Source organism: Echiichthys vipera (genome assembly GCF_963691815.1).
Source record: "Echiichthys vipera genome assembly, chromosome: 4".
Lineage (NCBI taxonomy): Eukaryota > Metazoa > Chordata > Actinopteri > Perciformes > Trachinidae > Echiichthys > Echiichthys vipera.
This window is the reverse complement of record NC_139829.1, coordinates 27,891,746-27,914,131: the sequence shown is the minus strand read 5'-3', so window position 1 is coordinate 27,914,131 and position 22,386 is coordinate 27,891,746. Positions and strand designations below refer to the sequence as shown.

The 22,386-nt window shown below is 41.6% G+C and overlaps 2 protein-coding genes across 2 annotated transcripts; both read left to right on the top strand.

Annotated features, from left to right (window-relative positions):
* Positions 1 to 3,480: 3,480 nt before the first annotated feature.
* Positions 3,481 to 13,646, top strand: lgi3 (leucine-rich repeat LGI family, member 3). Its single transcript, XM_083911686.1, has 9 exons — positions 3,481 to 3,765; positions 4,495 to 4,566; positions 5,703 to 5,774; positions 8,674 to 8,745; positions 10,000 to 10,071; positions 10,331 to 10,500; positions 10,592 to 10,756; positions 10,856 to 10,946; positions 11,999 to 13,646. Exons 1-9 carry the CDS (start codon positions 3,563 to 3,565, stop codon positions 12,726 to 12,728), a joined length of 1,647 nt encoding a protein of 548 aa, XP_083767812.1. The 5' UTR covers positions 3,481 to 3,562; the 3' UTR covers positions 12,729 to 13,646.
* A 1,668-nt stretch (positions 13,647 to 15,314) lies between these two features.
* chmp7 (charged multivesicular body protein 7) lies at positions 15,315 to 19,725 on the top strand. The gene is made up of 10 exons (XM_083912330.1): positions 15,315 to 15,792; positions 15,871 to 16,042; positions 17,359 to 17,544; positions 17,663 to 17,796; positions 18,038 to 18,086; positions 18,174 to 18,293; positions 18,375 to 18,473; positions 18,572 to 18,629; positions 18,719 to 18,952; positions 19,045 to 19,725. The coding sequence occupies exons 1-10, from the start codon at positions 15,530 to 15,532 to the stop codon at positions 19,098 to 19,100; spliced, it is 1,371 nt and encodes a 456-aa protein (XP_083768456.1). The 5' UTR covers positions 15,315 to 15,529; the 3' UTR covers positions 19,101 to 19,725.
* Positions 19,726 to 22,386: the final 2,661 nt, after the last annotated feature.

Genomic DNA, 22,386 nt, shown 5'->3' with positions numbered 1-22,386 from the left:
ATGTTTGTTAAGGATTAAACAAGATATTACGTAGTAAGCTTTTAAGGTTCTGGTAGCTGCTGTTTCCTTATTTCCACTCGTTTGCTATGCTAAGCTAACCGTCTGATGGCCCTAGCTTCACACCAGTATTCACCGTACAGGCATGCAACTGGTAATGGTTTCCATCTTCTCATCCAACTCTACAAGAAAGTCAATAAGCGTATATCCCAAAATGTCCAACTATTCCCTATTCAAAATGCAACATAGCTCTGGGCCTAGTTGCCTAGTTCTCTGATGTGATAACACATTTATTTCACCCAGCACATTTTCCAAAACAGTGTTTTAGGCTGAAACCGGTGATTTACTTAAATACTCTTGTACAGAGAGATTTTGTGGATTAATCTCAGCAGCATTTTAGATTCCTCAGCCTCACACAGCGGGGCATGTTTGGGTTTCCAGCTGCTGTTTCATGCTCCGTTCTCTATGCCATGCAATTATGCTGGTTCCCACCGGAGGTTGGGTGGAGCTCAGCGAGGAGTAAGCTCAGGCATTAACTGCTCCTCACTGAGCGTAACTTACATGAATCCACAAATACAGTTAGAAACAAACAAAAAAAGAGGCTAAGACACACGCAAACACACGGCACTGAAGTACAAAAGAAAATCAGCCATAAAAATAGCTGTTGCACAGGAAATGGCATTCCTTAAGTGGATAAGGCGGAGACACCACCCATACTTTTGTAACTGATTCACATGTGAAATCACTCTCTGTAAAAAGGCCTGTTACCTAGCCGCAGAGAGGCTTCACGGACTTGAGGGATGGACAAGAAAGATTCTTTGAAATCCCTTCACCGATACGCATCAGACTGTCCCGAGGCAAGAAAACATCTAACAGATTTCAAATGAAGCCCCTGAAGACATTCTGAGCTTTTCCGCTTTCATCAATCAAGATAATGCTTCTAATGTGATTTCATAGCCTAGGGTAGGCGTACATCAGAGCACAACATAGCACCAAAAGAAAGAAACGTTAAGTCAAAACTGATTGAATGAATAATAGGTTAAATATTGTCTTATTAGTTATTGTCATCTGCTCTTCAGTTTGCACAAAGAGCTTCTGCCTTGGATCAGATGTTTAAGACCACATGCTGTGTCCCTACTGTCTGTCTGTCTGTCTGTCTGTCTGTCTGTCTGTCTGTGTGGGTTGGGAACAATGTGCTGCGACCCGGACAGTGCAGTTGCAGGGTCTCTTTGCTTGTGACAACAGAGTCGTTGTGAGGGAAGGCTGGTAATGCCTGGCACTGAAGCTGCGGCCCTGCCCGTGGCCATTCAACCACCCAGCAAAGTCGCCTGCCCACGATTGACTTTATTTTGTGGACGACAGCGCCCTCTGCTGTCATAAGGCTGAGTTACAGGGCAGAAACGTTTTAAATCATGTCTTTTCTGTTTGTTATCTGCCATTGTGCATCAAATAATTAAAATGAAACAAAATGCCATTCTTACACGTTCTGGTGGCATTAAAGCTAAAAATAAAAAACGGTTTGAAAAAAATATCTAAAAACAAATTATATTAAAGCGTTCAGCCTGTGAAAAACAAATGTGTGTCTTCTGTGGGTCTGACTCAAAGCAGCCAGGCCCTTAATCATACAGAGCTTTATTTCTTAATGTCATTTAAAGACTAAGTTGTATAAAAACTTGACCCCATTATGGGCAGAGAAATCAAGGATCAAGACAGTCTTGCACCAGGCTGTAAACATGTCTATCGCTGCTGTAAAGTCAACCCAGTCGCCAGTATAAAATGTTGCCATTGTAAATTTCTGCAAGATACAAATACGTTGAATCTCGACATTTCAGAAACGCTGCAACCCCTTCTCGTTCCACCTGTTACGTATGGAAGTTCTGTTAGGACCCCTTGGCAACTTGTGACGCTCCACAGTCCAGTTTTAAACACATGGGTATCATTGTAAATTCAAACAAAATGTACTTGGTTGGGTTTAGGAAAAGATTGTGGTTTGGGTTAAAATATGAACGTGTGTTAAGTTATTTAAGCTTCACTTTCACACAGGACACGAACAGAACCTGCACCGTGGCCTCCAGGGTGAAAGTGGTGTTTGTATGAGCCAACCACCCACCCTGACTTCCTACCAAAGCAGAGTTTGGGGCTCCTTTTACCACGTCACCCTTACTTAAGGAGACACTGACACTTGCTCTGAGCATCTAATATTGACGTGGATGCTCTGGAGTCAGTTGTAAGCCCAGTGTGTCTCATACAGATGCTAAATGGTGCCAAATACTTTTCATATCTGTGGTTTGCCGAAACGCACTAGGCCAACATTCTTCTCCGGTGACTGGGCTGGTAAAGTCATTTTCACATGGGGCTCTATGAGGATTGACTCACTTTTGGAGCGTACAACAGTTGTTTTGGCTCTTCCATGTTGGCTTCATTATTCAGCCCTGGAGGTTGCCATTTGGTCTTGACGGAGCTTTTGTCTCCGTCTGAAAAAATAACCCTGATGATGTAATCAGGGTTATCTCAGATTGGACTTTTTAAATTTTTAAAAGAAAGCTCATGTTACAAACTGGGGGCAGAAGTTTGAAAGACATGGGTTGAGATGCTATTGAGTTCTATTGTAGGTTAAGGTTAAAACAGTTTAAAATTAGATAGGTTAAAGGTTAGATAGGTATGATAGGTTAAAATGTTTCTGTATAGTTGCACTGTTGTTATTTGCTGCTCTGTGTGCCCTGAATTGCCCCCCGGGGATAAATAAAGTTTTTTGAATTGAATTGAATTGAATATTATGGCAGTTTTAGGAGCTTAACCCAGACTACAAACAATAAATCTCAGCATCTGATGTTTTGATTTAGATCTGACCTCCGACCTAATGGAAGTGCAATACTTGAAGGTGTCGCTCATCTAATGTTAATAAAGTCCCAGTGTGTGTGCCTCTTCATGCTGATGCTGTGAGAAAGTCAAAGCACTGGTTGCTGTTTAAAGAATACAACCAACCTCCCACACACAGCCACTGACACATGGATGCATGCACACACTTCTCCCTGCATCCTCCTGGTCTGCTTTCATAACTGCAGCAGCTCGACACAACTTCACACCTGATAAGAGCTCCACGGAACATGGCAGTAAAATCTTCCATCAACACAAACCCGGCCACTTCACACACACACCCCCACCCGCTGCTGTTGGTTTCCTGCATGTGCAATAGTAAATAATTCATTGTCAGCTGTGCTGCCTACAGGTCTTAGTGCGGAGAAAGCAGCCTCGCTCGTCATTCCTGCAGTGTGCACTCTGGCAGTAGCTCCTGGGAGAGACAGACAGAAGGATCGCACAGACCCAAGGAAGCTGCAGAGCACCCACACCCACCAAGGATACACAGGACCATTACTTACTCCCCCCTCCTCCCTCCCTTCCTTTCTCTCTCTCACCCATCCCCTCTCTCTCATGCTCTACTCTGCACTCAGCATTATCAAAACTGCTGGGGTTGTAGGCAGGCTGACCATCGCCTCTCAACAAGCCACTGAGGAGAAACTTCAAGACACTCATCCACACAGCTTCCCTCTCCTCCTGCGCAAGGATGCTGGAGCTCGGAGAGAGATGGACGAGGCTTATCTGCTTGTCACTTCTGTGCCTCTGTGTGTGCCTGCCAGAGGAATCGAACGCCAGGAGAGCCCCCAAGACACCCCGCTGTCCTGCCACCTGCTCCTGCACCAAAGACAGTGCCTTCTGTGTGGATACCAAGGCTATCCCAAAGAGCTTCCCCCCTGGAATCATCTCTCTGTGAGTCCACCGTGTGTGTGTGTGTATGTGTGTGCGTGTGTGTGTGTGTGTGTGTGTGTGTGTGCTTTTCATAACCTGCATGAAGTGTGAGCACTATGCAGGCTGTTACAGATGGCTACATCACTGATGTCACCCTCCATTATGTAATGATGCGTGACTCCCTACTTGTCTTTTAATTACCTAAAAGAGTTTTCTTGATGCAGTGTGTCTTTGCGTTAACAGAGAGATGTATACCAGACAGCATTACGTAATAATAATAATAATAATGTCACTTTACTGTACCATATACTGAACTTCGTTGAGGGGGCACAGCAGTAAAATCCTGTCGAGCTCCAGGGAGGAAAACTAACAATAGATTCCCTATCCCTGTGCAGGGGACCTGCTTCTCCTCTGAGAGATCTAATCTTGAAGAGTTACGCTCAATAAATAGAGCAAATGTAATGAAGTGAAAAACTTGATGGGGGAAGGTTATGTTTTGCTGGTTTGAAGGTTACAAGGTGCCCCCTTTCATGTGATATTGACCCCCATCGCTCATGGATTGAATATTAAGGCGAGGGATTTCCAGAGCACAGGCCGGTGGAGGTGCCCTCGTTTTGAAGTTAGAGAAGAAGGAACCTGTGTGTCCTAGTTCTGTAATATTCAGCCCTACTGGATATTAAAGCAATAAAAAAATACACTGTGAACAATCTTCTACCATCTGATGATAACTGATGTTGTTTGTCTGAACAGGACGATGGTGAACGCAGCCTTCACGACCATCCCAGAGGGAGCTTTCTCTCACCTCCACCTCCTGCAGTTCCTGTGAGTGTCACACAACAGAGCACTTGTACAACTTGGAAACATCCTAAACTCTTAATTCACTCTTTCTCTCTCACCAGTTCACACTGTTTTAAAAAAATACAGGCACGGCACTTAATGTCCCACGCATGTTTTCACACAGCCGACACTGTTGCACACGCAGACGTCTTTTGTTTTGCCGTGACAATGAGAGTGACTTCAGCTACTAGAAATGAATGGTTATTGAAAACAGTGGTGACATAGCAGTAATAAGAAAGTGGCTCTGTATCAGTGTCATTGCTAATCACTGACTCCCTTCAGTTCTGCTCTGCCAGACAAAAGGCCATTTATCTACTCAGATGCAATCATGAGCGTGGGTAGTCACATCCTTGTGTGTGTGTGTGTATGTGTGTGTGTGTGTGTGTGCGTGTGTGTGTGTGTGTGTGTATGTGTTCCTGTGTGTGTATCTGCGTGTTTGTTTAGATTTGAAATGCATCATGTGTTTACATTAGATTAGCTTATGTTATATGTGATAAAGACTGAAACTGTTTTTTATAAATGCATTGTATTCGCTTCTTTAAAAAGCATCTGTAAATCAGCCCAGAGACGAATGAAGTTTAGTTTATTTGAAAACAGGGACAGTGCACATTAATAACATTACTGTAAATGCGCCATAATTATCATCTGTGGTCCCTAGACAGATGTTAAAGTCACCCTAAAAACAGAACAGAATATAGAATATTAAAAAAATTAGATTAAAATTACAAAATTACGAGCCAGGGCAATCTACAAAACATGCACAGCAGTTAACAAACATGACCAAATAGCATATATAACATCAATTTAGACAACATCATTCAAGACGCAAGACACATCACACCACAGCATGCAAAGCAGAAGCACAAATACAGAATGCATGCAACAAGACCACAATAAGACAGCACGCAGTAAAAAGAGAAGATGGCTACCGGTTCAGCACAGACGGACCCAGGACAGGCAGGTGTAATCAAGTGTTAGTGCTGACAGAGCTGAGCACCAATTAATGGAAATAGTTCTTTTTAGATATTAAAGTGGCAGCCGGTTGTTTAGCCCTCTGGCTTCAGTTAAAGATGAACTACATTATTGACATGACTTAATAATGACCCACCTCCTTTTTGCAGGCTGTTGAACTCCAACACATTCACCATGATCGCTGATGATGCCTTTGCTGGTCTGTCTCACCTGCAGTACCTGTAAGTGTCTCACTGTGTACTTCAACGATGAGTTTGAACAGTCTTTTAACCTGCTGTGTTCTGGTGAACCTGGTTTTTCTGAAATATTGATAAAATGTAATAAATATGTTTGAAGTGAGACTATGTAACAACATAACACATACTTTATATTACAAATGTAAAGTTAGATTCATAAAATCAATACAGTCAGGGCTTAAGCCACCACAGCTTTACCTGTTTTGGTATGATCGGTAGCTAACGGTGGCTAATGTTAGCAAGAGTTAAAGTGAAATTCCAGCATAAAATCATCCCAGGGTCTTTTTCGGCAAACACACTCATGAAATAAGCCATCGAGACAATTTTTTTCATGTTACTATTAACGGAGAAATCCAGTAGAGTCACTAACAGACGAATGCGCCTAACCCTGATCACCTCAGGGCATTAAAACTTTTTTTTTAACCACTAATACTGCTCAAAATAACACCAAACCTCTGCAGTAGCATGAGAAGAGTACCTACATATAAAAAAAAAACATTTGGTAATCGACTTAAATGGGCTTTACCATGAGAGGATCTGCTATCGGGGCCAGTAGGTAAGTCTTTCAAAACACTCTTTTAATAATCTCTGGGTTCACTAACTACGTTGTTGGTGTTTTGTTTTATGTGTAAGGACTCTTATCATGCTACTGCAGAGGATTGGTGTTATTTGGAGCAGTATTAGTGGTTAAAAAAAGACGTTTTAATGCACTCATCGTGCATCCCCGAGGCAATCAGTGTTAGTGCACATTCAGCTGTTAGTGATTGTCCGGGATTTCTCTGTTAACATTTGTTACAGTAAAAAAAAAATTCTCGATGGCTCATTTGATGATTGTTTTTGCTGAAAAAGACCCTGGGATGATTTAACACCAAATTTTAACTTTAAAGGTAACATATCATGCTCATTTTCAGGTCCATACATGATGAGATACTTTAATGTTAAAAAAAAAAAAACAACACTTAATTTTTCTCATACTGTTTGTCTGAATATACCTGTATTCACTCTGTCTGAAACGCTCCGTTTTACTTCCTGTCTCTTAAAGCCCCCCTCCTGATAAAGCCCCGTCTGCTCTGATTGGTCAGTGTTTCTAGATCTGCACTCTAGGCGTCTCTGCACTGTCATTGCAGCTGGGTAATGACTCTGACTGCACTGGTGCGGCACTTTCTACCTATATATAGTATAGTTGTGACATCACGACCGTACAGAAGTCCTGGAGGCTCTTTTGAAGACAGTTTCTGAATACGGGCTGTGTGTATTTGTCTGTGGATTGAGCATTTTGATAGTTTCAGTATCTCTATAGAGTAGCAACTCCACCTGCTTTATTATCAAAAAAGACATGGAAATCTCCCTTTTTACAATAAGAGACCTTTACATAAACATTGTTGCATAACTTATGTTTCCGAGTCAGCTACTTTACCTTTACTAGTTTTACATTAAGTTTTGCATTCACCATGGTACTATAATTATTTAGCAAAAGTTACATAAGCTCAGTTTGAGGCAAAGTTTTCAGCAGATCAGCACTCCTTCCTTTCTTTCCTTTCATGCGTTGTTTTCTTTTGTGAATGATTAATTGCAGGCGGGGTTTATTTTTCTGCAAAGTGAATACAATTAACCTCAAGGATGCAAAGCAAGTTTTCGGGATTGGCAAAGGAAACCAAAAGTAAAAGAGAAATAAATCCTCCTAGGACAGCGAGCACACAGCCTCTGTAGTGCGATAAAGCTGAATGTTCCATTCGGTGAATTGATGGGCTTTAGAAAGTAGTTAGCTGATGGCTCGGAGCGGGCAGCTCTCCCCGATGGCCGTGCCTCTGGCTGCGTACTGCGTGGCTCTGGCTGCGGCCCAGCAATCAGGCCTCTCTGCATCACTGCCACTACCGTCGCTACCTGCTGTGAATGCTAATAAAGTCAGACTTCCATATCCAGCCACCTCCAAAGAGTATGCACATGCCGTGTGGCCTCGAAAAATCAATAGACAGACGGAGACAGGATTGAATTATGCTGACCCGCAGATCTTTGTAATACTCGCTGCACTCAGTGTCTTATTGTTATCACATTAATCAAAGGCATGAAATGAGCTTTTACCATTAAGAGTCGTACAATTTATTACCTTTTCTTTGCAAGTGAGTATTAACCCTTTAAAGGGCACTCTTTTATTGAAATCTTTGGAAATTCAAAATTCTAACCTCAGAGAGCTAATGGAGGGGTGTTACACCACATTTTTTGGTAAAGAAATATCAATATTTTTCCTCTTTGCATTGCAAATCAAGGTCAATGAAGTTACTGAATATGAGCACATGCCTGTCTCGGGTAAAACAAATTACAGAGTGAATTAAAAAATATGAGAAAAACACACATAAACTGCCAGGAACATTTATTTAGAGACATCTCTGTCTTGAGGCACTGATACTGGCTTGACTGTCATACAAGAAAAATACATATTCAACAAACACATATATAAATACATCTACAAACAATCAGTTTCTGGGGCTGATAACAAGCCCACTTGTTACACAAGTAAGAGTCAAAATTTTGCTAAATAAGAAGTAAATACATAATAAAATTGGCATAGAAATTGTGAATGAATAACAATATGTGAAACAAACGTTATAATTGATCAAGTGAGTATTAAATAATATTATCTGTCGAATACAAAATAAAGATCAAATATCTATCCGTATTGTCACATCTTTAGTTGCTGTCAACTTCGGCTCAGTCCTCACAATAGACAAGCCGTAACCTTTTGATAGTAAATCCCCCATAGGCAGCTGCTCACAGTCACACTCTGCACACTATGGTGCCCCGCAGGAGGACATCCCATAATACTGGCTGCATTTCAGAGTTTGGCATTACCGTGTGACACGTGAGTGGTTTGTTGTCTCCTCAGGTTCATTGAGAATAACGACATCCAGGCTCTGTCAAAGTACACCCTCAGAGGACTCAAATCGCTGACTCATCTGTGAGTATTTTGATGAGCTAATAAGATGGAGAACGCCTGTTTACTGTTTGCACTATAGACTTTCTGAGTCTGTGTCAGAGAGAGAGTGTCCTTCATACGATCAACTTCACACTTTCTGGGTAGTATTATTATGGCCAGATGCTGGCACTATAACAACAAAGTTTATGTTTCGTCCTGTAACTTTTTAGAAACCTGGATTCTTTGGGTCCAAACGAATGCCCATTTGTGTCTAGATCAATCTCCCGCCACTTAAATTGTGTTCAAATCCGTTTTTTTGCTACGACTCCTACACATTTTGAACAATAACCAAATTTTTTATACAGAACATCTCTGGACCAAACTAGAAAATGTAACTTTTTGGGGGGATTTTGATCTCCCATACAATTATTTTCTAAAACTGGCCCACAAAGTTTGGTTACAAAACCAATATTTTATGGTCAACACATTGTTTTCCCCCAATTTCTCTCACATCACAGACACATGCACGCACACACACACACACACACACACACACACACACACACACACACACACACACACACACACACACACACACACACACAAACACAAACACATACGCACAGTGATCTGTGTTTAAATATTTAATCATTTTTATGTATTTATTTATTTTATATGTATGTATTTTTACCTCTATCTCCGTTATACATTTAAAAAGTAAATGTATGACTGTATACATAAATAAGTATATGTATTTGATATATGTGCATTTACATATTATCTTGTATGAACACCCCTCAACCCTATAAACTCTCACACTTCACTCCGACCTCTCTTTCTCTCTCTCTCTCACACACACACACGGGCACGCACGCACGCGCACGCACGCACACGCACACACACACACACACACACACACACACACACACACACACACACACACACACACACACACACACACACACACACACACACACACACACACACACACACACACACACACAACCATCTGCATATACAGCTTCTCTACCTCATTTGCTTCATACCGAGCTGTTTGAACGAATGTAACTAATGTAATTCTTGTTTGTTTTACTTTTTGTTTGTACTCTTCGATTCTCTTTTTGTCTCAAACTTTCAGGCTGTCTGTTCCTGTACTTATCTGCGCCTGTTCTGTCATCACAGCATCACACAATAATAAACAGAAAAAAGACTTGGAAAGAGCAGGGACACTGTTTCTTTAGCATGTCCATACAATACGAGCGTGACAAAGTTATAACTCTTTTCATGTTTTATCAGGTCTCTCTCAAACAACAACCTCCAGCAGCTGCCGAGAGATCTCTTCAAACATCTAGACATCCTCACAGATTTGTAAGTGTGCCTTCACTGAAATAAAAACTTGACTTCTTGACCTGTCACTACAAAACACTGGTTTGTTGGTTCCCTGAGGGTTTAGTGGACTACCACACTTGCAAAAACTGTCATGCTTGAGTGCGTGGTTTGTATCTGAGTCAAACCATACTGGTCACAACAACACTTCTCTGTGTTTTCCTTCCTGTTGGCTCTGGAAGAGTTATGTTTTTTGAGCATTTGTGATCTAAACCGATGTGTCACCCTATCTGTTACTCAGAGACCTGCGGGGGAACTCTTTCCGCTGCGACTGTAAAATTAAATGGCTGGTGGACTGGATGGAGAAGACCAACACTTCTGTTCCTGCTATCTACTGTGCCAGCCCCTTTGAATTCCAGGGACGCAGAATCCACGACCTCGCACCACGAGACTTCAACTGCATCAGCGCAGGTTTCATCTTGTCTCTCTCCAACATTTTGTAGTGTCATGGCACACAATCTTGTGTTGTGTTTTGTTGTAATTCTCTGCTGTCTTCCTATAGATTTTGCTGTTTATGAGACCTTCCCTTTCCACTCTGTGTCAGTGGAGTCCTATGAGTTCAATGAGGACCAGTTTGTGGCATTTGCTCAGCCTGATTCAGGGTTCTGCACCTTGTATGTTTGGGATCATGTTGAGATGGTCTTTAGAAGGTTTCATAACATTACCTGTAAGTCGCCAGCGATTAAAGCATCACTATTGTACAATTCTGTATTTAAACAAATAATAATTCTACTGTATTTTCTGCTTCTGTGTATCTCTCTTGCAGCTCGCTCGGCTGTGTACTGCAAACCAGTGGTGATAAGCGACAGTCTTTACATGGTTGTTGCTCAACTTTTTGGTGGATCTCATATCTACAAGTAAGGCTTGCAATTGAATCAGGCGAACAGCTGGTGACCTGTTCAATTTATCCAGAAACAAAAGAAAAATAGCTGGAGACTTTGGGAAATACACTTATCCGCCTTCTTGTCGACTGTTAGATGAGAAGATTGATACCACTCTCTTGTCATGCGCGAGCGGGGAGGTGGGATCTGTGGCGTGTGCACGAACTGTGAACTGCACTGAGTGAACATGACGATACGGGCGCGGTTGATTTATGCAAAACAAACAACAAGCTCTATGTGCACGTAGAGGCGCCTTTTTTTCAAAAAACGGATGATTTATGTTGTTCTATCAGTGCATAGTGTCGGCGTCAGTGAATATGATTAAACAAATGTTGCCGACTGCGTCATTAATGCACCAAAAGAAAAAGTATACTCACAACTTCTTAATTCATTAGTTGATTTATATTTTGTAGTAATAATCAGAATCTGCAAACTACTTTGTCACATAAATATAGTGGAGTAAAGAGTACAAATGTAGTGGTGGATTAGCAGAATAAAGTAGCATTAGAGAAGTTCTGATAGCATTTCTTCCTTCCTGATAGCGATTCCTTGAACTTGCATATCGGCCAAGACCGAGTACCAAACCAATAAGATAACGTTAAAAACAAAATATTATATATTATACCATCATAGTTGTATTGGCTGGCTCAGGTTTGTAAATCATGAACAAGAATACAGAGAATTATAACCACAGAGCTTTCTTATATAATGTAGTTGGACAGTCAGTCATAACGGTAACAGAACACAAATAAACTGATAAACTTGGCTGAATTAAGTGGTATCGGATCGGTGCATAGACTTGTGTACTTGAAGATTTAGGCAGTATCATTTCTGATACTTGTATCGGTATGAACAACTAGAATGAAATGGAAGTACTTCAAAATTGTACCTAGTTACCTTAGTACATGTACTTTGTTAGATTTCCAGCATTAGCTTCAATCTTCTCATCTAACTCTGTGCAAATAGGCACATTTCTTTTAATTGTAAACAGCTTAAGGAATATTATAACATCCTCTTTGTTATCACAGGTGGGAAGAGGGCCCGCAGCGCTTTGTAAAGATCCAAGACATTGACACAACTCGCGTGAGGAAGCCCAACTTTGTGGAGACCTTCCAGCTGGATGAGGAGTGGTACTTTGTAGTAGCAGACAGCTCTAAGGCTGGCTCCACCAGCATTTATCGCTGGAACAGCAATGGTTTCTACACCCACCAGTCCCTCCATCCCTGGCATCGGGACACCCATGTGGAGTTCCTTGATGTTGGGGGAAAGCCTCACCTCATCCTCTCCAGCGCCTCTCAGCCCCCAGTGGTTTACCAGTGGAACCGGGGCCAGAAGCAATTTGCTTTCTTCTCCCAAATCACAGAGCTAGCAGACGTGCAGATGGTTAAGCACTTTTGGGTGAGGAAAGTTCTTTACCTTTGCCTCACACGCTTCATAGGTGACTCCAAGATCCTCCGCTGGGAAGGGCAGCGTTTCATAGAGATCCAGACTCTCCCCTCTCGGGGCTCAATGGCGGTGTATCCTTTCACAGTGGGCCTCCGCCAGTACCTCATTCTTGGAAGCGATTTCTCCTTCTCCAGAGTATACCTGTGGGATGACCTCACTCAGCGCTTTCAGCCCTTCCAGGAGCTCAACATGAGAGCCCCGCGAGCATTCAACTTGGTATCTGTCGACAACAAGGACATTCTGCTGGCTGCCAGCTTCAAAGGCAACACCCTGGCCTACCAGCACCTGGTGGTGGATCTCAGTGCCAAGTAGATACAGTATGTCAACGTCAGAGCGAAAGGAGATGTTTGCGAGCATTTATCAACAATGTGCCAAATAAATGAAAGACTGCAAAATGTTTTAAGCCATGTAACTAAAGGTTTGCTGTTTTACCTGATGTTTTAAGCGAGGCAGTTAATCTAAAAATGATTAATCTATTTTATGCACTATCCCTTAACATCTGAATGAAATTTGTGATAATACACAGTATCGGTAACATGCCAACTTAAGTGTCATGCCACTGCCGCATTACTGCTTCTGTTCTGCCAACAGTTATTTTTCAAAAGTGTTATATTGTATGCTGCACTTTACTAATGTGAAAATGATGTGCATGTGCATCAACTGGAGTACTCTCTGGATGAGTCTGGATATTGTAACTGACTGTAAAACTGACGGGTTGTTAAGTTACACAGTGTAGTTTATCTGTGTAGCATTTTGCATGACACGGTGCGAATGATATAACTATGTAAAGCAAGCAATACCTACCACTGCAATAAGGTAAATCCCTTTGATTATGTTTTATCGTTATATAAGATGCTCTTGAATTTGTTTGGATTTGATGTTCGTTCTGCAATAATAACATGGGATCAGAGCCTGCCTGAGGCATGAGCAGACTAAGCAGGGGGTGTGAAGATGTGACTGATGCTCTTTACAATTTTAGTTTTTAAAGATATTATCCTTGAGTTTTGTGAATGTTCCCAAATCCCAAAACGTCTCAGGGGACGTGGGAAATGAGAGAACATTTGTGGGCACTATAGCAAACCTGGGGATTATAACCTCAGTACAGTACAGCATTTGGGGAGCTATACAAGATCAGAGAATGTTTATTTAAGTTATAAAAACTTCTTATTATTTCCTTTGTTCTGAATGTACACTCACAAACTCTATTTAATTGTTGCTTTGTACATTTGCACATGGAAGGTTGGATGCAAGAGGGTATCATTAAATCCAGATTATGGACTCGAAAAAGTTCTGTGTCTTGTCTTAGAGTTCCTTTTTTTTTTTTTTCAAAATACAGGATAACCCTAAAACATAACTCCTGCAGCAAATAAATAATACGGCATCACTCTGTAGCCTGTTTGCTGTGAAATCTGGATTATGGTGTAGGAAGCCCTTTCAGTTGTAGACTCAAAAACCATCAAATGACGCTGCTCGCATGTAAAGCAGTTTGTGGGCGACTCACTAACCACAACCCCGCAAGGTTTTAACATTTAATTGAATCACATTGAATTCATTTTTAGATATCCATAATACAATTTCTCCTCGTCAAAACTGAATTCTTAATAGTCAGAATGATAATTTAAGCAATCCACAATGACATTCGTCTTATCTACAATTTTCAATTCTAGATAACTACAATTCTTACTAGTAAAATTGCAGTTGTACATATCCATAATGACATTTTTATTAGTCAGAATGTATTTTGGATAGTCAAAATTACATAATGGATATCTGGAATGGTTTTTCATTTGGGAAACCTGAAATTAAAATGATGACTAGTAACATTTGGATTGTAGATATCTGAAATGTTAGTTGTTTTTTGTATTTGAAACATTATCATCAAAGAGAATGAACAATTGAAAAAGGAACAAAAATTATATAAGGGCACGTTATATTGGCATTTTAGATCAATTAAAATAATGGGAATGAAGGGGTTCCCTCGGACATTTTGACTTTATATATATGGAATTTACCTAGTAACATGAGAGAAAGAGAGAAAGACAAAGACAGACAAAAGACAGAGACAGACACACTTGCAGAGATGCAAGCAACCAAAGAGTAACAGTAACTATAACAATATCTATAGTAATGTGAATATGACTCATATGTTATGGCAGTTAATACAGCAGCATAGTAGGAACATGCACATCTAAGGTTATAGTGTCCGGAGATAACTTTTGTTATGAGTTGGCACTATAGTAGCTCAGTCCATAGGTGACTGGGCTGGAACCCGGAAGGTTGCTGGTTCGAGTCCCTGTGTGTTCCATGAATGGAGTGTGGACTGGTGGCTGGAGAGGTGCCAGTTCATCTCCTGGGCACTGCCGAGCTGCTGTTGAGCAAGGCACCAAACCCACAACTGCTCGGGGCGCCGGTCACTGGCAGCCCCCTCGCTCTAACATCTCTCCATTGGTTGCATGTATAGGTCCTGTTTGCGCATGTGTGTGTATTTCGGGCCTGTGTGTGTGTGTAACATGAAAAAAAAAATAATAGAGTGAAAATTGAATTTCCCCATTCGAGGGACAAATAAAGGAATTATTCTTCTTCTTCTATAAATAAAATTGAATTAAATTGAATTAAAAATGAAATGACATATATGTAATGCAAACATACCCAGTCTAGCTATCACATGTTAAAAACCGCTTGCCATATGCGCAAAAAGGGCGCAAACTAAAGGTGAGCTGAATCCTGGGTGCGCTTGCTTTGTCCCTCACGGTGTCTGCGTGGGCGGAGTTAACGCGTTTGCTATTTTGGGACACGTGTCACCGCCTTTTCGCCCGGTTCTGAACCATAAAACGCGCGTCCACATGTGTTTGTTGTTGAAATGTGAAACGTTAGCTCGTCACAGCCACATTTCAATGCATCATGGTGAAGTGACGGTTTGTTTTGATAACCGGAGGCGACATTTGTTTACGTACAGATATTCGAGCTCAACGTTACACGACTTTAACGCTACGTGGTGATATCTGTTTATGGGAAGTGTGTGTGTGGGGGTGTTTAACCCGGGACTAGCTAGCTGTCAGTTTAGCATAATAAACAAGTCGAGTTAAGCTAAAGTTCAGAGGTGAGTGTCGCAAATGTCTAACCCCACAGAAACCACCTTGCCACCCGAGTGGGACGACGACGAGCGCATGAATTTCATGTTCTCGGACTTTAATGAAAACCGAGATGTGAACACGACGGACTGGGACAGTAAGATGGACTTCTGGACGGCTCTGGTTGTAAGAGGCTGCAGAGACCGAGCCACCGTGTGTGTCAGTCTGCAGGAGCTGAACAAGAGCTTCAGGAGGAAAGAGAAATCCCCGCTGGGCTTGCCCACTGTCATCCAGTCCATGGCCAGGTACCTGTCATTATCAGTGCTGGCTGTCACTGTCTCTGGGCCCGTCTGCTTACCTCGTCTGTGTATATCTCCTGTCAGGTGTGGGAAGATCCAGAGGGAGTCTGAGTTTGCTGCCAATGTGGACTGTGGATGGCTGTCCTGGGGTGTTGGCCTGCTGCTGGTGAAGCCTCTGAAATGGACCTTCTCCACTCTTCTGGGGAGCAGCCAGGTGCCTTTGGAGGAGTCCTTTGTTGTCATTGAACTAGTGAAGGTTTGTTTAACTTAGGATCTCAATACAATCTCATCAATATGTGAGAAGCCCTGATTTATGCAGTTTTCAGTTATACTTCCTGCAGTAATATGCTGTGCATTACATTTATTGTATTTCCCTTCAGTTCGTGTATTAGATTTCCAGTACAACACTTCAATACAAATTCATTAACTAGATTAAATATAGTATGCATCTCATTAAAAGTTAGAGCTGGTTAGTGTGAAGGGAAGTTTCGGGTCCCCTGCTAAAGCTGCTGCCCCCGCGACCCGACCCCTGATAAGAGGTGAAGATGAGATGAGATGAGATGAGATCTGATTTAAAAAAATGTAAACATGCAAACTGGGGAATGGCGTACGGCCGCCACTGATACTTCAAATTTGTTTATTAGAATAAACCCCTTGAGATGCATCATCTTGTTTTTTAAGGAGGCCCAACCAGGGGCGGGTTAAGGTAGTCAGGGGCCCCCAGGCTACTATGTCCCCCCCCGCCCCCCATTATTAATCATGCTTAATCAGAAGAAGAAAAAACGCTATCAGAAGAAGAGTCCACAACCTTGTGAAATCCTGTCAATTTAGGAATTTTCTTTAGTAGATCTTGGTCCCATTGTTCTTTCAGTCGTGCTTTTCTTTTTCGTGCTCCACTATCACATTTCCTTTCTGACATTTTGCTGTTGTACCGTGTAGTAACAGTCAGTGAGGTATCATTTGGCAACAAAACTGACCTTATGAACTACCCACATGATTGCAGCTGATAAATGTGTCCCCTATCTAGCCAATCAGTGACTTCATTTTTTTTTATGTTTCTAAGGGCCCCAATGGAAGGTACGTTTTTTTTTTTCCCAGTGAGGTAAATTTAAAAAAAATATATATATTCTGGCAAATCCCGGGCCCCTTGGTTGCAGCCTAGGCCAGCCTATGCATTAATCCGCCTCTGGTCCCCACATACGGTATATCACAATCAGTATATGACATACTCAATTATCAATACACCAACATACATACAGACTAAAAATAAAACAAAACACAAACCATGTACCATATATTCATCAAAACATTACAACCATTACTAGTTGGCCAAAATGACCAATTATGAATAAACAGTAGTGGATCACCAGATACAATCAGGATAAACATTAGATATAAGTATTACATATAGACAGTGACAGTTTCATTGATAACAATAGCAGACATTGAAAACTGGTCAGCTTGCAATCTTGCTGGATGGTTTCTCTTTCCTTATCTCTGATATTTCAGTCCGACAAAGAAGGTTATTGCGATAGCAGAGAGATATAAAGCTAGTTATCTTTTGTTTTCCAGGAGAAAGCAGCAGAATTACTCAGGGTGTACCGGAGCAGTGCATTTGCAAGCAACTCCATCGTGTCATTTCAAGAGCTATGCACTCTCTCCTCTGATGTCTGTGCTGATGAGAGCACCCTGTGCATGGCTCTCCTGCAGCTGCAGAGGGACAAGCAAGTGACAGTTTCATTGCATGAAGGCGAGAAGGTAAACAAACTGCTTGTTCAAAAGAGGCACGGCAGAGCCTGAGGAGGGAGACAGTTTACTCTCTGACTGATGGTGTACTGTTTTAGGTTTTAGCTGTCTTCATGTGTCATCTTTACAGATTGTCAAGTTTTGTCAGGCTGGGCAAGATCACGTTTCCCCAGTCAGCGACGTGGATATGGGCATCTACCAGCTGCAGCGCAGTGAGAAGCTGCTGGGAGAGCGGGTGGAGAAACTGGGCGTTGAGGCTGACAAGTACATAAACTCAAATATGAACGTAGAATAGAAATAGAATTAGTATTTGTTGGAGACAAAGAAAATGGTACTAATATTCAAGACAATGACATTTCTGGGTTGTGATTTAGTCACAGTTAACTTAATGTGTGGAGTTTGACTACGTCTTTTCTTCAGGTTTTGGACTAATAGTCATTTAAATGGTTCTGAGAGTCAGCCTTTCTTGTGATTATTGCTAAAGCTTTGCATTACCTAAGTGCAGGTGCAAAGAGGAAGCAAGGGTACTGCTCCGGGAAGGAAAGAAATCACAGGTCCTAATATCATTTACCTGGAAAAAAACAACATACAAACAAATGTCACAGCACTTGGTTCAGTAATATTCACGGTCCATCCCACAGGCAATGAGGTGTTTAAGAGGACGCAAGAGGGTAGAAAAGAGAGCCGACGGCTTGTTTGCCAAACTGGAGTCCATTAGGGGAATCCTGGACAGGATAGCCCAGTCACAGACTGATAAGATGGTAAGAGGCAACATGAACACACTTTCTGTGTTCTCTGTGACCAAGTTTGTCGTCAGTATTTTAAGAGCGTGTTGTTTTTAGGTTATGCAAGCGTATCAGGCCGGAGTGTCAGCCCTGAGACTCTCTCTTAAGGATGTGACGGTGGAACGGGCTGAGAGCCTTGTGGATCAAATCCAGGAGGTACGGCAGCTGTTTATTTCAATGCATTGTATATTTTATCATTTTAATTGACGCTTACACGCAAACATCTTAATGCATCTTTTCTATGATTTAACCAGTTATGTGACACTCAAGATGAGGTGAATCAAACTATATCCAGTGGCGTGACCAGCGCAGGTATGGCACATTAGTGGAACCATATCTTTAATACATTGTTTATATGAATATCAAGGAGATCTAAGAGTTTTTTCTTCTTTTTTTTGTAGATGAAGACATAGACGAGCTGGAGGAGGAACTGAAATTTTTGTTGGAGGAGTCAAAGCCGGATTCTACCCCAAGTTTCCCTGAAGTTCCAACAAACGGCGTGCGACCCTCTGGGGTGCCCAACCTCCCAAGTACTGACCTGCTCAGCTCGCTGCCTGCGGTCCCTTACCGCCAGTTGGACATTACCGCTGAACAGCTGGAGGAAGAATTAAATCAGTTAACGCTCACAGATTCAGGTTTGCACTTTCAGATGTCTCCCTTTTCTCTATTGGACTGTAACATATATAATGTTTTTTAGTCATGTATGGTCTCCCTTCTCTCTGTCCAGGCGTTCAACAGAAGAAAATGACATCACCAGTCAAGACATTAGAGCCCGCACAATGACGACACGCGCAAAACATGGCAAGTCGGGGATTCCTGCGTCAACATATCAAACTGTATCTCTAAAACATTTCTGTGAGCCAAGTAAATTAAAGAACTGAATAACTACTTTCATTCATTTTAAAATCAATATCAGGATTGAAATGCGGCATTTCTTTCAGTCATGAAAGTGAAAATGCCTTTTCTGTGGAGGCATGCCAAAAAGGACTTTAAAAATCATTTTTCTTTTGTAAATTCAGATGCTTTTCAACTTGGAAGCTTTCAGATCTGCTCTGCCAACAGGATCTGAAGGCTCTCAGGTCAAACGTGCACATTTTAACAGTTTAACATGTGCTCTTTGGTATGCCGCCACGAGGAATGCTTTAAATTTTGAGAGTGTGAACAAGTATATTTGTCGGTTGTTGTGTGTGTTTATTGATGTCTTTTAAAAGTCTCTCATTGACAGTCCTGTAAAGTGAATTAAGTGGCCTTTTGAACTGTACATGTGAAAGTAAAGAGAATATCATGCCAAATGGTTTAATCAGTAAATATATTTAGTTTCATTGCAACATACCTGCGATGACTAAGAAGTCCACCTTAAGTGGATTTAACCAAATATGTTTCTGAAAATAAAATTTATTTTAATCACTCGTCTGTAGTGGTATTTACATGTCAGTATGTTCGAAGCAGACCCTTGGTTTTTTCCAGGGTTGTATTTTTACTATAATTTTCACTGGGCAGCTGTGTATAAGTGGAAGAGTGGGTGAGGGATCGGCGGTTCGATCCCCAGCTCCCCTGGTCTGCATGTCTAAGTGTCCTTGGGCAAGACAATGAACCCTGCGCATGGGTGTGTAAATGTGGTGTGAATGGTTAGATTAGATCAGATTAGATGGTATGTAGATGTCCACTGCCATCTGTGTGAATGTGACAAACACTGTGAAAGCGCCTTGAGTAGTCAGAAGACTAGAAAGGCGCTTTATAAGTACAAGTCCAAAAGTCCATTCACTGATACAGTCCAAATTATTAGTGAGCGCAGTTGTGCTGGTTCATTTGTGTGTGCTGGTCCATTTGTTGATGTTAGCTGACTCTATTTAGCTGTGAATTATTCATTCATTCATTCATTCATCTTCAACCACCACTTATCCCGGGGTCGGGGAGCTGACATCGGGTGTGAGGCGGGGTACACCCTGGACAGGACGCCAGTCTATCACAGGGGACATAGAGACGTACAGAGACAGACAACCATTCACACCTATGGGCAATTTTAGAGTCATCAATGATCCTAACACACACATGTCTTTGGACTGTGGGAGGAAACCGGAGAACCCGGAGGAAACTCAGGCAGACACAGAAAGGCCGAGGCCGGGATGCGAACCTGTAACCTTCTTGCTGTGAGGTGACAGTGCTAACTACTACACCACCGTGTAGCCCTAGCTGTGAATTATGATAGTCGTAAAATGTTACACACAGAACCTTTAATATGCATTTAATTCTTTGTCTTGAGATTGTTGATTTGATCAAAATGAACCATTCAGAGCAAGTCTTTGTTATTGGGACTTATATGAAAGCATTTAAGGATGGATGATAAGGATGCAGTGGCAGCACAGAGGAGTGGGTTGCAACATGGAGACCAGATTCCTTTTAAGGGAGAAAATGTAGGATGTTTGAGAGTCAGATCATTTAAATGCAATCTGTTGCACATTAATTCAATTCAATTTTATTCATAGTGCCAAATCATAACAAAAGTTATCTCAGGATAATTTACAGAGTAGGTATAGACCACACTCTATGACTCATTCATGATTTACATAGACCAAACGATTCCTCCGTATAGTACTGAATAACCACTGAAATGTGCTTTGGAATAATGATGGATTAAAATAAAAAAAACTAATTGATGCCTGCTTAAAGCACAGCAGGGATGATATACTGCAGTATCAAGATCCTTATTTCATGATGCGCGTGGTGTTCGTATCAAATGTCCTTTTCCTTAAAACCTGTTCAGTGCTTCTTAAGCAAATATTTAAATGTGTTTACATGAAGACTGTGTTTTAGTTCTTAAAGCATCTGCAGAGTCTAGCAGTGTTTAACATTCAATACATAACATTCAATCCTGGTTCTGGTTCCACATGAGAGACCTTTGAAATCCAAAGATTTAAAAATGTATCACTCCAAGTTACCCGTAGTGTTGGTATGCAGTGGTGGCACTTTTACTCTGATTCAAGGAGGACACCTAGTGGCCATCTTTGTGAAGTACACATACATTTGGACCAGTGCTGCTGAAATAAACTCATTGCTTTCCCAATGAGATTTGTGTCCCTGTTCAGTAACAGAGTCACACTAAGGGGCTGTTACTGCTGTGGAGCACCATGATGTTATTCATGTGATACTGAATGGTTGTTGGTTCAACCAGATAATCATTTCCCCCTCCTTGTTAATATATTTACTTATTTCTTTTGGCCGTGACTATGCTTTTAATGCTAATGCATTTAGTTTTCATGTAAAAAAAACAAAAAAAAAACATGGTTGCAAAAGAACATACTGTTCTCTTTGTACTTTAAATGTGAAATTTATAAATTAGAGTCAGCAGAACTTCAGGCTAAATATTTCCAGCTCTTACAACAAATGATAAGAGAGACAGGCAGAATGTATTACTTGGTTTGATTTCTATTGTTTTCTTATTTTGTTTGCTGGATCACCCAGCACTGAATGGGGGATATTTCCCCTACATATCACCAACCCAGATACTGGAGATGTCTTTGCACACAGAGGAAAAGAACCTGCAGATGGCACAGTGGTGGTTTTGGTGGTGTCATCAGGTGATCTTTGACAGAGGAGGCAATACAGTTTAAGTGCTGGTTCCCTTAACTTCATGGAGATCAGCACCAATTCTGCATATCAACACATCTTAGACAGATCCTGGAAAATGGCCTCTAATCGTTTTTTAAAGTGTTTGAGGTGGCATAAAAATCTACATCCTCCACTTCGGCCCATGTTCCTTCAATCAGGCGCTTACTGTCTCGGGTTTTCTCATGGTCCAGTTCACTTTTACAGAATTGAATATGTGTGAGAACAAACCTCCAGGCTGTTCTGCTGCAAAATGTGTGCGTGCTTCCTCACATACTGAGCCAAACCTTGCAGCAGCTGCCACCGGCACCCTCTCCTCAACGACCTCTGGTAACTGTGTCGGTGCCAGTGACTCCTAATCCATTGTCACCCTGAGCTTTCAGCCACCATCTTATCAATCCCAGGAGACTCCACGCATTGTTCCGAAATGTCAGCATTAATGTCAGCATGTGACTGAGGAAGG

Excerpts from the sequence above, each read along its gene's own strand:
- chmp7 (XM_083912330.1), top strand. The coding sequence starts at position 15,530 with ATGTCTAACCCCACAGAAACCACCTTGCCACCCGAGTGGGACGACGAC. Across the intron at positions 16,043-17,358 it reads TTGTCATTGAACTAGTGAAG|GAGAAAGCAGCAGAATTACT; the intron begins GTTTGTTTAACT and ends TTTGTTTTCCAG. Across the intron at positions 17,797-18,037 it reads CTGGGCGTTGAGGCTGACAA|GTGCAAAGAGGAAGCAAGGG; the intron begins GTACATAAACTC and ends ACCTAAGTGCAG.
- lgi3 (XM_083911686.1), top strand. The coding sequence starts at position 3,563 with ATGCTGGAGCTCGGAGAGAGATGGACGAGGCTTATCTGCTTGTCACTT. Across the intron at positions 4,567-5,702 it reads CTCCACCTCCTGCAGTTCCT|GCTGTTGAACTCCAACACAT; the intron begins GTGAGTGTCACA and ends TCCTTTTTGCAG. Across the intron at positions 10,072-10,330 it reads CTAGACATCCTCACAGATTT|AGACCTGCGGGGGAACTCTT; the intron begins GTAAGTGTGCCT and ends TCTGTTACTCAG.